We start from the raw sequence: 13,540 nt of genomic DNA, 5'->3' as shown, positions 1-13,540 counted from the left end.
GAGTACGAATCGCTTCAGCTTCAACAGTTCTGTTGCTGTTAGTTGTAAAAAAGGAGTACTGGATGCATTACTCCATCACTGTTATTGGAATTTTTAAAAAGTTCTGGACCAAATGGTATAGGACCAGATGGTAAGGGCGCCGCTGTATCTACAGAAGGCACAAGCAAATCTTTAGAGCATGTCCTTGTTTCAATTGTGTTTAGCAATGCATGCTTCTGGGAAGGAACATCAGATTCATGTCCGTTGTTGGACGTACGTGCCTCACTACCAATGGAAACAGTACTTTTCACAGCACATGCATAATTAGGATTCTGACTGGCTGCCCTTTCATCAATCTGGGAAAAAATGTGCCCTGTAGGAAAATCTTTAATGTCACGGAACAGTTTTTTTTTCTTGGTCTCAATCAGGTGTTTCTCATACAAATCCACATCGGAAAAAAAGTTAATCTAACTTGTGTTTATAGCTGACATAGTCTATATTGCTATTAATATTAAAAACATCTTCAGAGATGCTTTTTCGTAACTGTTCTTCAATGGGTGTAAAGTATTTTATTAACAGTCTTAAGTAGCCAGCACTAATTTCAAGGTTGTACATTTGCCATTCTTTCAATAAATCAGGAAGAGAATTACTGTAGGTAGGCATTTTACAGATCTGAAGACCTCTTGGTATTACTTTATGCTGTAGGCAGGCTTCAAAATGCAGCCTTTGCCACTGTAACCTCTTAAACTTATAAAGGTTATTCCTAGTGGAGTGAAACAGTTGTAAAAATTCATCATGGTTGTCTGCTCTCAACTCATGTGCATGTGTACTCGAGACAGTAGTATCCACAGATAACAAAGGATTTCTTTCCAAAGTAAGTAGGCGATCAAGTCGTCCCATAAAAGAGGCTGCCTGGTTAGCCTTAGGTGTAGAGTCAAACTCTCTGCTTGCACTTTCCATCATGCTTCAAACAAACAGAATTTAGAAACAAAAATAAAAAGTATAATTAAAAATAAATTCTTTATAAGTGCTGAGCCCTCAAAAGCTTTTGCCTTCTCACACGTTTGGGCAACTTCCAGTATATGTACCAGATCTTTTTTTCTCCTTTTATTAGGGGGAATATCAATGTGAAATATTGGTTCATGTCCTGGATTGTAGTGCTTATGAATATATGTGCTAGGGAATACTTTTTACATTTTTTACAAGATTGTTGGGCAAATATCAGGAAGGCCATAAGAGGTGAATACCGATGGTTCTTCAGTTTTTGGTAATGAGTGAATGGAAGAGGTGAATACCATTCTGCCAGTCATAATTATGAGCTCAGCAAACTCTGGATAATGTGGACATGGACTTAAAATATTTTCATTTGATAAATTTATGTTTTTTGAAATTCGTGGAGCTTTGATACATATGTATTTGTTTCTCTGGACAATGCTATGGCCCCTTTGTGCTTTAAAACTGTTGGGTGATATGGGATGCACATCATTGTAATATTTTGGTGTATTGTGATTGCATATAAAGTGCAAAAGGTTTTTTGATATAAGCTCCTTTATGTTATGTAATAATATTTGGGGCTTTATTATCAACTGTCATCTTGTTGGTAGTAACAGTATTGGTTCTGTGTAGAACAAGTCTTTTATTTATGTGCAACTGATAATATTGTGCATTATTAACTAAAGTGAAAAACAGTCAGCTTTCTTAAACTATGGATCTAACGGCCATTTTAAAGGGCTTATCAGCAGATAAAGAAGACATCCTGTTTTTTGGGATGGGTAACAAATATTATGGGAAGTCAGGTAGCAAGCAGTCCTGATCAAACATGTTCTTCTTAACTCATTCCCTCCAGTACAACTCTTGAGTGTGTACCTTTAACTCCTAGTGGGTGTGGCCTGTGCCTTTAAAAATGAAGTTATCACCTTACAATTCTAATAAATACTCATTAACAGAGGTCAAATATCAATACAATTGTGTTTCCCATCATGTATGCTTCAAGATAAAATATTCTGATACCTTGTATGAAGCATGGTTTTGGAATTATTAATGCAAGTATGAACAAGTAATATTTGACGCCTAGAGGACCAGTAGGGGGGTAACTGCAGATGCACCTGGAGGCGTCACTCGGATGTAATGAGTTAATTGGACCAGCTTACTAAACATATGAAAAATCTAAGATCTTCTGTGTGGCATTTAAGACTTTTCAAGGCCTATTTAGAAAAAGGCATTACTCCTAGGGGCTTGAGAGTCCATATTAAACCTTTAGTTGGTCAGCCAGATGATATATTATTGTCATCTTGGGCTGATATTCAGCAAAAAACTTCTTTGCAGTTTGTAAGAACTTTACACGACATTTATGAACGAAGAATAGATTTACATATACTGAAAGTTGCCCAAACGTGTGAGAAGGCAAAATCTTTTGAAGGCCCAGCTACTTATAAAGGATGTTTAATAAACTTAGAGAAGAATTGCTTCTCTTTGAACAAAGTCTGAAGAGAAGGAAAATAAGTAAATTTAATTAAGATTTGAGGGACTACCAATTAGGTAAGCCCTTTGAGTACATTAAAAATGGTAAAAAAAGCAAAAATGTTAGATTTGCTCAGAAAGAAGTTATGCCTACTGGGCAAAAAAGAAAAAGAAATAAATCCATTTTGAAAAAATCTATGAGTGATACTTCAGGGGAAGGTTCTTCATACACAGATGCAGCAAATGCCACCAGCTACCAAGAAGTCTTGTACTGTGGTACTATTGTTGACAGTGCTTTCCCAGGCAAGAGTTGAATGCTAAATGTAGTACTGACAACAAGCACACCTGCAGGCATAGCTGGATTCTGAGGCCTCACTGTCATGTTCCTGGTGTGTGAGATGTGTCACAGTATATATCCCCTACTGGATAATAATCTGACATGTGGAAAGTAACTGTAGACATCTGTATGTACAGCACATGTCAGTGAGGGCTTCCAACATGTAGTAATGGCATACATATTGGTGTTAGGTGTTTATCTGTCGACACATTCATCCTACTGCATAGCTACTTGCCAAGATGATGTCTGTCAGTCCCTGTACAGATGTGCAGATGGCAGGTATCCAGCTTGGATACGTACAGGCAACCTATACTTGACTGACACTGACATGTCTGCCCAGCTGTGTTATAACTAGAACATATAGAAGACAACACCCTGTATGCACCACATGCCATGGGCACCTCCACTACACTACCACAATCAACAGAACATGCTTGGGTACAGGTCTCCATCACAGACAATAAACATGTGTTGTAATACATGTTGCATACATGTCAACTGGATCACCTCAGTGGCCATTTGCAGGAGGCACCCAGAGGATTGGCTGATGCATGCCACTCTCACCCTGAGGGTAACCACAGTGATGTCTGTTGATAGATTGCCTGCTGGCACATGGTAGGTGGCATGATACCACTGTACACACATACACTACATTACCCATCTCTCCATGGACAACAGCCAGGTACACACCTATGACCACCTGCAGTGATGCACCCCAGTACTAACACATGTGTACATGTGCATTACTGAGGATAGGAGTGTCTGTGTGTTAGTACACCTGTAGTTGGGAATACCATGAGGGCCTTCACAACCACCGCAACACCTACTGCCATAGTAAGATGTGGTTGCTGCTGTATTGGACATTACATTTACCCTGTTATGCTCCTCTCCCTAATGGCTACATGAGCCTTGCAGTACCAGCACAACAGTGTTGTACAAATGGGTCAGTAGGCATGGGATACCCATTGAGTTCTGGCAAGTGTGTGTATGTGTGCATGTCTGTATATTTGTAGGGTACAACATTCTGAGGCCACATACTCCTATTACAATACACATTGCCACACAGTAGTACAGATAGTGTTGTTGCTGCCCATAGATGAGGCATGACAATGCAACACCCTACCATGCCTGTGAGATGTGCATTAGATGTATATCCCTTTAGTACCACTGTTGGGATGTACAATGGGTTGTATCGCAGTCATGGGCAATGTGTGATGGTGGGTATGTCAGAGTGTCATCATGGGTTCCAGTGAGTACAATATCCACTGTGGTATGTGGGTGCTGTGTACACTGTCATTACACCATGGTACACCCGGTTTGTGTCCCATGCACCACTCTATGGTGACCACTGTCACCATCAACCATACAGTTAACTGATACCACAATGCACCCCAGTTATGCATGTGCTGTATGCAGCCTACCTGTAACACATTGGACACACTGACAAGTTAGTTAGCATAGATATGCTCAGGTCTCTTGGATGTGTGTCTGCCTGTTATGTGTCTGTTAATGTGTATATGATGGTATGTCACACTATGTATTGTCCATTTACAACCATTACATCCCCCATTACCATACTGTACATGTTTGGGGATGTTCTGCATGTAACATGTAACCTGGAACAAACCTCACCCTAAACGCTATGTGGTGTGTGCAATGAAAGACACACACTTCAGTAGCACTACATACCTAGGTAGGGGTCTAGTCCCAGTGTTGCCAAGTAAGAGAGTGCATGTATGTGGACGGATCTACATTAGGTTACTGATTATACACGTCCCAGCAGGTCACCTGTCCATGTGGCACAGGCAATAACTGTTATACAAACCTGTGACATGTGTTCAACTGTACCCAGGATATGTCACAGCCATGGTGTCACCACAGTGCCATATCTCTTGTGGAATATGACTGCAGACCATCCTCCTGCTGACACATGTGCATCTACAACAGAAATGGATAACATTATGGAGATCACAATCACTCAGTGTTACTAACAGCTATAATGCATCATGGCTGGACAGCTACACTACCTGACATGTATGCATTAAACATTACTCCTAACAACATGTTACACAGCAGTACATTGGTACACTGTAGTACAGTCACTGTGTTAATCAGAACCATATTAGCCTGTCCCTGCATCGATGTTATGGATGACAGGGATGTGGCACAGGTATCATATGCACAGGGTGTGTTGGTTTGCCAGAGAGCGAGTGTGTGCCATATGTTTGACACGATGTGTGTGTGGGTGAGGGGTGTAATTAGTTGAAATGGGTATAGTGATGTGGTGTGTGTAGGTATGGCATTGCCCTAGGTGTGTTCATATAGTTTGTGGGTATGCATGCACACATTTCTGCCATGTGGCTGCCCTATACAGGTGTTTCCTGGACAGCTGCAGACCTTACCTGGCAGAGTGTGCAGTTCACCACCTCCGGCCATGGACATGCGGACTGTGCCTGCCAGGTTGTCCATGGGCACATCCAGGTACAGGCCTTGATGTTTTACTCTCCCCTGATGATGACAGATGTCCACTGGAACCAGGTCCCTCCTGGGATTGGCAAGGGCCATGTGCTCATGGCCTGCTGTGGTGTGGTGTGGACAGTGCCTCCCCTTGCAGTGCTGGGGCAGTACTGCCACTACGGGAGTACCTTAGTATCCTAGCACATCCACGTTGACCACCAGCTGTTGGAGTTGCTGGCCTACGTCCACGCGGCTGTCGCCGCACTCCCACCACATGTTCGAGTATGGACAAACCACGGTTGATGAGGCCCACCATCTCACCCAACCATCTATCCATGACCTCGGTATAATCACAGAGGGCACCAGAAAGTTCATGGAAGTTGTCACTTGCAGATGAGAGAGAGCAGCCTTCTGCAACCTCAGGCCCTGTCTGGTGTACAGTTCCATACATGCCTGCGCCCCTATGACAGTCTGAAACATGCACCTGGTGGTACCAGGTGTGGTGCATCTGCCAAGGGCATGATAACCAACAGCCCTACCACAAGCACTCTGGTACATCTGCTTATGTGGTGCCCTGCCAGACATCCGGCTATGCCTGCTGTGACCAGACACTGTCACTGCTCACAGCAAATAAATAATATGGTTCCCCATCCCATAAGGGGTGGCGAAGAGCAAAAAAACTATGGGCTAGGCTTGTAAATGCCCTCGGGCAGATAGCCTAGTATGAACCTATGAACCTATGAACCTATGAACACAGTAGGCATAGGTACCATACTCTCCTGTACACTGCCACCAACCACCAACTGTCCCTCTTCTATGGCCACTGTTGATGGGGTATGTATAGGCACAGTAACTGTGTGTGGTGTTGGGGTGGCTAAGAGGGGGATGTCAAACGATGGTGCAGTTTTGGCCTCTGACAACCCTGCCTGTACCTCAACAGTACTATCATCATCTTTGGTGTCTGTATGGACACCAACATCTGATTGCATGCAGGAGGGACCCTGACCCTCCTCGCCACCTGTGGAGGAAAACAAGAAATGCACTTTAAGACCTGTACAGCATTGCATAACAGTATACACACACATACACACACACACACACACACACACACACACACACACACACACACACACACACACACTCTGACATTTCACCTTAATACCTACCTGTCCCTGATTTTACAGACAGTTCCATGTTCATTCACATAGGTTCCCCATCCTGCAGCACACTTAGTAACATACACTCATTAATACCACTCATTAACGTATCATTCCTCTAAATGCCTAGAAGAGTAATCACAACACAAGACCTGTTAATCCATTACCTCCTTGACTTGAGTTGAGTCGGTTTTACATGGCCTCACTGCTGTCATCCAGTGTTCACCCTGAGTATGTCTGGACATCGTGAGCATGGCCCCTATATGTTAGGGGCTACTACATTCACTCTATAATGTCACGCACTGGAGTGTCACACGTAACTATTGCTCAGTGCATTCAGGATCTGCTGCTCAATCAACTTATCATGTGGACAACAGTAATATATGGATATACTCCCTGGTGTTGTCTAGTAATTCCCCAATGCATCTGTAGTGCTGCATACATGGGTAGTCATTCACCTTTCTGCTGATTGCAATATTAAGGGTATACCTGGTGTCTACTTTCCCTCCCAATGCATGTTCCATGCTACAGACCTTATTATACTATCAGTTGTTCTGTGATTACATATCAGACAAGTATTCCTAGTGTCTCATATGTCAGTCAATGCCTATGTACTGCACAATCCCAAAGGGAAGTGCTGCCGTATGAACAACCCCACAATCACACATGTGCATACATGGACACCCACACAAACACACACACATGCACACACACATCCTACATGCATCAACCCCCCTCCACTCCACCAGATTGTACTTACAGACTAAACTGGAATCAACTCCCACACACACACACACACACACACACACACACACACACACACACTGATACCATATATTCCACAATTCCACTTCTCCTCCATCTCTTCTACTCCTGTTACCTTCTATTCTATTTCTCCACTATATAAGACTTACTCTACTACCCTTCTCCTCCAGATTGCAATACTCTGACTGCTGGGAGTTTATTTAAGTAACTAATCTACTTCTCCATTGTCTTTTAATGTCTTTTCTTTCTTTTACTTTCTTAAAATGTTAAATAATGCTAAATAAGTTGTGCATTTTTATTTCTAGAATGTTGTGTGCATTTGTTGTGCAGGTGTGAATTTTGTGGGCAATTTTAATCCTATAATATAATTCCATATACTGTTTATTCCTCCTTATTTTTTATGCATCCTATGAACTTTTTTGTTATATGTTATGCTTTTTCTCCCCCGGCCTCTGCTGAAAATGGAAATATATCCAGTTAGACTAGCCCGGTTAACAAATGTAAAATAAATGTAAATAAATAAAATAAAATAAAAATAAATAAATAAATAACCCCCCCCCCACACACACACACACACACACACACATGCTCATACACACACACACACACACACACACACACACACACACACACACACACACACACACACACACACACACACACACACACACACACACCTACAGGTGAGGGTGCACAAAGATAGTACACACAGTCCTCCCATTACCCATCTGTCAACATGCATATCATATGGTACTCAACTGCATGCAGTGCAGCTATAGTCAATCCATGCTAGCAACAGTACACATGTGTGTGATGCATGGGCTGTGTTAGTAGTTGATGCCCCTTCCCCTGGAAAACACTGCACCCATGTACACAGTATTGCTGTGCACCTGTTCTGTGCCCTGACATGTACTGTGCACCAAACCTCACAATGTACAAAGCATTTCTGAATGTGTATTACTGTGTCAATTATGTCTGCTCTAATGCTCACAGCCCCTATGTGTTTGAGCGACACATACCTGAATGCCTGATGTCTGGTTTACAGATCTTAACATCAGCGGTGCATGTATGACCAGTACAATACTATTACACTGACAACCATCAGACCTTACCATGGCTATGGGGAGTGTACACACCCTTATTGATATGACACACTCTTCCTTGATCTGCCATGGAACCACATCACTGCACATATTAACAATACATGAGCCTGATATGTGACATATGTTCTGTACATTCACATGCAGTGTCTAAGAAATGTGTTAGGTGTGCAGATACTGACCTCGATGCATCCACTCTCTGGGTGTATATGTGTGCACGTCCTTATCATGATGGTTTGTTGCACCTATTGTTATGTGTACTACAGCAGTCACTATTCCTGACAGCAGTATACTAGCATGGGCCATCTGCATTCGCCAGTATATGGCCAGTCTGCTCTACACATGTCCCCCAACTCTGCATGATTGCAAGGTTCACTCGTGCACATCCCTTGGAGTTCATATGCTGCCAGCACTATTGCTGTAGAGTTAGGGTTACATCTGCTACAGTTCCTGAACCTGACTGTGTGCAGATACAGCCATTCCTAGCATCCTTAGGATCCCTGCTGCAGTGCACTGGTGTGTCATGATAACACACCCTCCCCACCTTCAGCCTTTTGCAGATGCTTAACAATTATGACCTACACATGTGTGTCAGTTTTCAGTGTCCCAGGCACTGAACACCATGTGTAACAGCCTAGTCTCAGCTAATAATATGGCCACAGTATTATGTTATGCCATAGTGTAGATCTGTAACAGTTGCCATTGTAATACTGGTATATACACTGTTGTAGCACTGCATAAGGGTGATGTTTCACACATGCCCCTACTATAGGCCATGAGTCCCACCATTATGCTCATCTCTGTAGACACATTTTGCAATGACAGGATGTTAGTTATCTTGCAGGTGTCTGACATACCCTTCAGATACCCCATTATGGTCACCACTGTGATCCAGTGCATTTAACAGCAACAATACATGAACATGTACATCATGCATTATGGGTAGGTGTGTTAGATGTGTACATGGAATATACTATAGCCATTACATGCCTGGTGTATTGGCAAGCATGAACATAAACCATACTCACCAGCTACAGGCTGCTGCCTTGTTGGTATACCAGAGGGACCTACATAAGAGGGTGAGAGATGTGATGTCAGTGGCCACAGCTGTGGCATTGCTACAGGGTGGGTGCAGTATTACAGTACATAACAGTACAGGTCCACAATACTACCACTTATGCACATCTGTTTATTACTACCATGCAGCAACAGACTATATATATGACATCTCACACGTGCATGATCTACTTGTACAGATGTGGATGTATACACAACAGTGGTCTACTGATGTGTCCTGTGGCCTTATCTGCATGGTCCACAGCTGGTGTGTAGGTAGCACCCACCTCCAGAAAGGTCTCTGCCAGCTGTTGGGTGTGTGGGTGGGCAGATGCCATGAGGCTGGCGGGGAGCTCTTCAACACGTATCGGAGGGAATGGATGGCATGACCACCCCCATTGTGAGATGATCCCCCTGGACTGCAGCAGCACGCCGATGGGCATGGTGAAGCAGGTCAGTACAATGATGCCGGACCTGCTCATAACTGCGGTTATGCAGGCCAACATCATTGACCCTGTGGACTAGATCGTTCCACAGGGTGGTCCACTCCTGCTGCTCATGGGCAGTCCTGCTGAACAGAACTGGATAGTGCTGTATAAGGTGGTTCAAAATTACCTCATTTTCCTCTGCTGAATACCCTGGTAAACGGCTGTGGGACATCTTGCCTGAAAGACATAATGATGGCAACAGGTCTGAGCAACTCATACAGCAAGGTTACCATAGTTCTTAATATACATCTCTGTCACCCCCCCACCATATCAGTGACAACAAACTGTTCACACAACTCAGTAGGTATGGCTATAGCTTACCTACCATTGAGACATATAGTGTATTGTAGCACACTTTGTGCTATGTGTTTGTAGCCATGTTCCCTATGTGGACACTATCATTGCTGGCCTGTTAAGGACAATTTCACCTGCATGTCATTGTCAGGACCACTATGGCTCCATATATGCATGTGGTATGCTTGATATGTGATTGCTGCACATCTGTCATTCTGTGTTATTGGGGATATCTATACATGCTGTTGGACAAGTTTCGGGTTTGTATGGGCTATTACTACCTACATATGTTCTATAACAGTGACACAATGGCATGTTTAGAAAATAGTTGCCAGCAGAACCACCTCTCCCACCTCATCTGGCCATGTTACCAGGCCACATCACATATGGGACACACCCTGGGGCCTCCACATCTACTGGTCCAGCACTACCTTCAGGTGGAACCACCTCAGGGGATGTTATTGGGGGCACACACAGACATGATCCTGTCCCCCGAGGTTAGGTCCAGGGGTCTGTTCCATAGGGGGCTCCACAGGAACTTGTGGGATGTGCTACAGCACCTTGAGGCCCCCAGTACTCAATCACAAGGTCCACATGCTCCTCCTGCTCACTCTCTAGGCCAGGCACCTTCAGGGCCGTGGAACTGCTGTTGTGACTAGCAATGGGTGGAGGCCTTGTTCCCATTGTTTCCATATGAGGGCTCATGGGCTTCCACATCGCAGACCACACACACCATCCAGGGTGTTTACCCACCACATGTGTCATATACCACCCCTGTAGGCTGTCCTCTAGATCTACCAACACGAACCACCTCCACAAATACACCTGCTATCCTTCCACATATTCCTATTCCCTACTTCACAGACAAGGGCAATGTGGTCCCAACAAGAGGTTCACATGTGATGTACCCATCCATGTTGCACACACTTACAGCTGTATATATCTGTGTGTATTGCTGTGTGTGATGTTCCCTCACACATAGCATGCAGCACTGTGGTGGTAATATGGGGGACATGTGTTTACATACGTGTGTGTGTGTGTGTGTGTGTGTGTGTGTGTGTGTGTGTGTGTGTGTATATATATATATATATATATATATATATATATATATATATATATGTCTACATATGGGTATTTGTATATCTGTAGACATGTGTATATATATATATATATATATATATATATATATATATATATATATATATATATATATATATATATATATATCTGGGTCATAACATATAACCAGAACATCGACAGGACATTTAAGGTAAGGGGTTAACTTTTTGCTAATCATGCCTACCATGTTTTTCAGAAGTGTGGCAGTGTTATGATAATTGTATTTATTAGTCCCTATGGGTAGGCATGATTAACGAAAGTTAAACCCCTTACCTGTTAAACGTCCATGATTTGTAGTGTCGATGATTTCTCCATATATATATATATATATATATATATATATATATATATATATATATATATATGTGTGTGTGTGTGTGTGTGTGTGTGTGTGTGTGTGTGTGTGTGTGTGCGCGTATACATATACATACCTATATATGGGGTACATTCAGACATCAGGTCCACAATCTCTAACTCTCCTTCCTGCACAGCTGCACTGTTCTGCCTTGCTACAACACAGACAGGTGCCACATATGGACACAGCCTAACATCAGGGAGGTATATATAGGGCCAGATTGCAGGTAAACTTATTACACACCTATGGCATTTCAGCATGCTGCAATTTATTTATTTTATTTATTTTTATTTTACATTTGTTGACCGGGCTAGTCTAGCTGGATACATGTCCATTTTTAGTAGCGGCCCGGGGAGAAAAGCTCCACAAACGGAACTGTAAAAAAAATTGTAATAAAAAGTAGTAAAAAAAAAACAATGCTAGTAGAACAGCCAACAAAAATATATCAGGTGGAAAAATTGCTAATCAAAGTTATTGCTAAAATGAGAGAGAAAACATCTGTAACATTGATATACACAAGACAGAATTTGTTAAGTAAATTACATAAGGGGACTAACATTGATTATTTTTATTTTTTATTTTGTCACTGTAGAACAGTAGAAATAGTAGGAGTTAAAGTCAAAAGAACAGGTGTGAGACAGGAGGCAATAAAAGTTTCAGTCAGGGTTAGTACAAGGGCAGAGCCATTGGGAATTAAGGAAGGTTTTTAGATGCTTCTTGAAAATGGTTGTGGAGGCAAGTGCTATAAGTTCGCTTGGAAGCTTGCTCAAAATAGGACCAATCGAGTTGGGAGAACAAACAGTCCCCAGCTTTGTTGTGGGATTTTATGGGAGGCTGCAAGGAGCTCTGTGGCTGAGCGCAAGGAAGAGAGGTTTTTATAAGGGCTAATAAGAGTGCAGAGTATGGTAGTATTCATGGGGTGATAGAAGATTTTGTGGGTGATGCTAAGTTGCTGTAGCAACAGTTGATTTTGTAATTCCAGCCAACCAAGTTGTTTAAGATTTATGCAATGGTGGCTACGAAAAGGGGGTCCTGTGGCAAATATGGCAATGTTGTTGTATGAAGTTGCTAGTTTATTGATATTAGATTTAGATAAGTTTATAAAAATTGGTGAGGCATAGAGAAGGGTAGAGAGCAGGTGCATTTGTGCGATAGTAGTTCTAGCTGAAGCAGTGAGGAAGGGTTTAAGCCTATATAGAGATCCAAGTTTTCTATTGACTGACTTGATGGTTAAGTTAATATGAGAATCTAAGTTAAGATTATGATCTATTGTGACACCTAGAAGTTTAGTGGTAGGGTCAGGGAATATTATTGTGCCATTGTTAGATGTTATATTGAAGCCAAAAGTAGAGGATTTCTGTGTAGGTGTGAATAGTAATAATTTAGTTTTTTGGGGGTTAAGTAGGAGACAATATTGATAGAACCAGTTTTCAGCTGCTGTAAATACTTTTTGGGTATTATTCTGAAGCTTAGCTGGGGATGGTGCTGAACATATCAGTGTTGAGTCATCTGCATATTGAATGCAGGTGGTTTGTGGAAGGGACATATTTAGATCATTAATAAAGATAGAAAAGAGGAGTGGTCCAAGAATGGAACCTTGTGGGACTCCAATTGTAATGGGAAGCTGAGAGGATATGTGATTGTCCCAAAGAACTGCTTGCTGTCTATTTTCTAAGTAAGAATTAAACCACTGGATTGCCTGGGAGTCTAATGCCAGAGATTTAAGGATGTTTAGTAAGAGTTTATGGTTAACCATATCAAAGGCCTTGGAGAGGTCTAAAAAGAGAGCTGAGGACAGCAAGTTGTTATTATGATTTTTATTAATATGGTCTGTGAATGATAAGAGTGCAGTAGTTGTGCTGTGGCAAGGTCTAAAACCGTGTTGGCAGTCTGCTAGAAGATTGTTTTGGAGAAGATGGTCGAGCAATTGCCGATGGACGCATCTTTCCATGATTTTAGCTAATGGAGAAAGT

The 13,540-nt window shown here is 42.3% G+C and overlaps 1 protein-coding gene across 1 annotated transcript in view; it reads right to left on the bottom strand.

The window, feature by feature from the left end:
• Positions 1 to 441: 441 nt before the first annotated feature.
• Positions 442 to 13,540, bottom strand: part of LOC122803182 (olfactory receptor 2AT4-like) — a 41,916-nt gene continuing 28,817 nt past the window's right edge. Inside the window, exon 3 of the mRNA XM_044072795.1 lies at positions 442 to 943. Coding sequence (XP_043928730.1) covers positions 442 to 943 — 502 coding nt within the window. The remainder of the gene's footprint in view (positions 944 to 13,540) is intronic.

The sequence above is a fragment of the Protopterus annectens genome, chromosome 5.part1, assembly GCF_019279795.1.
Source record: "Protopterus annectens isolate FY-2018-M chromosome 5.part1, PAN1.0, whole genome shotgun sequence".
NCBI lineage: Eukaryota > Metazoa > Chordata > Ceratodontiformes > Protopteridae > Protopterus > Protopterus annectens.
Note: the sequence above shows the minus strand (reverse complement) of the source record. Positions and strands in the feature narration are given on the sequence as shown.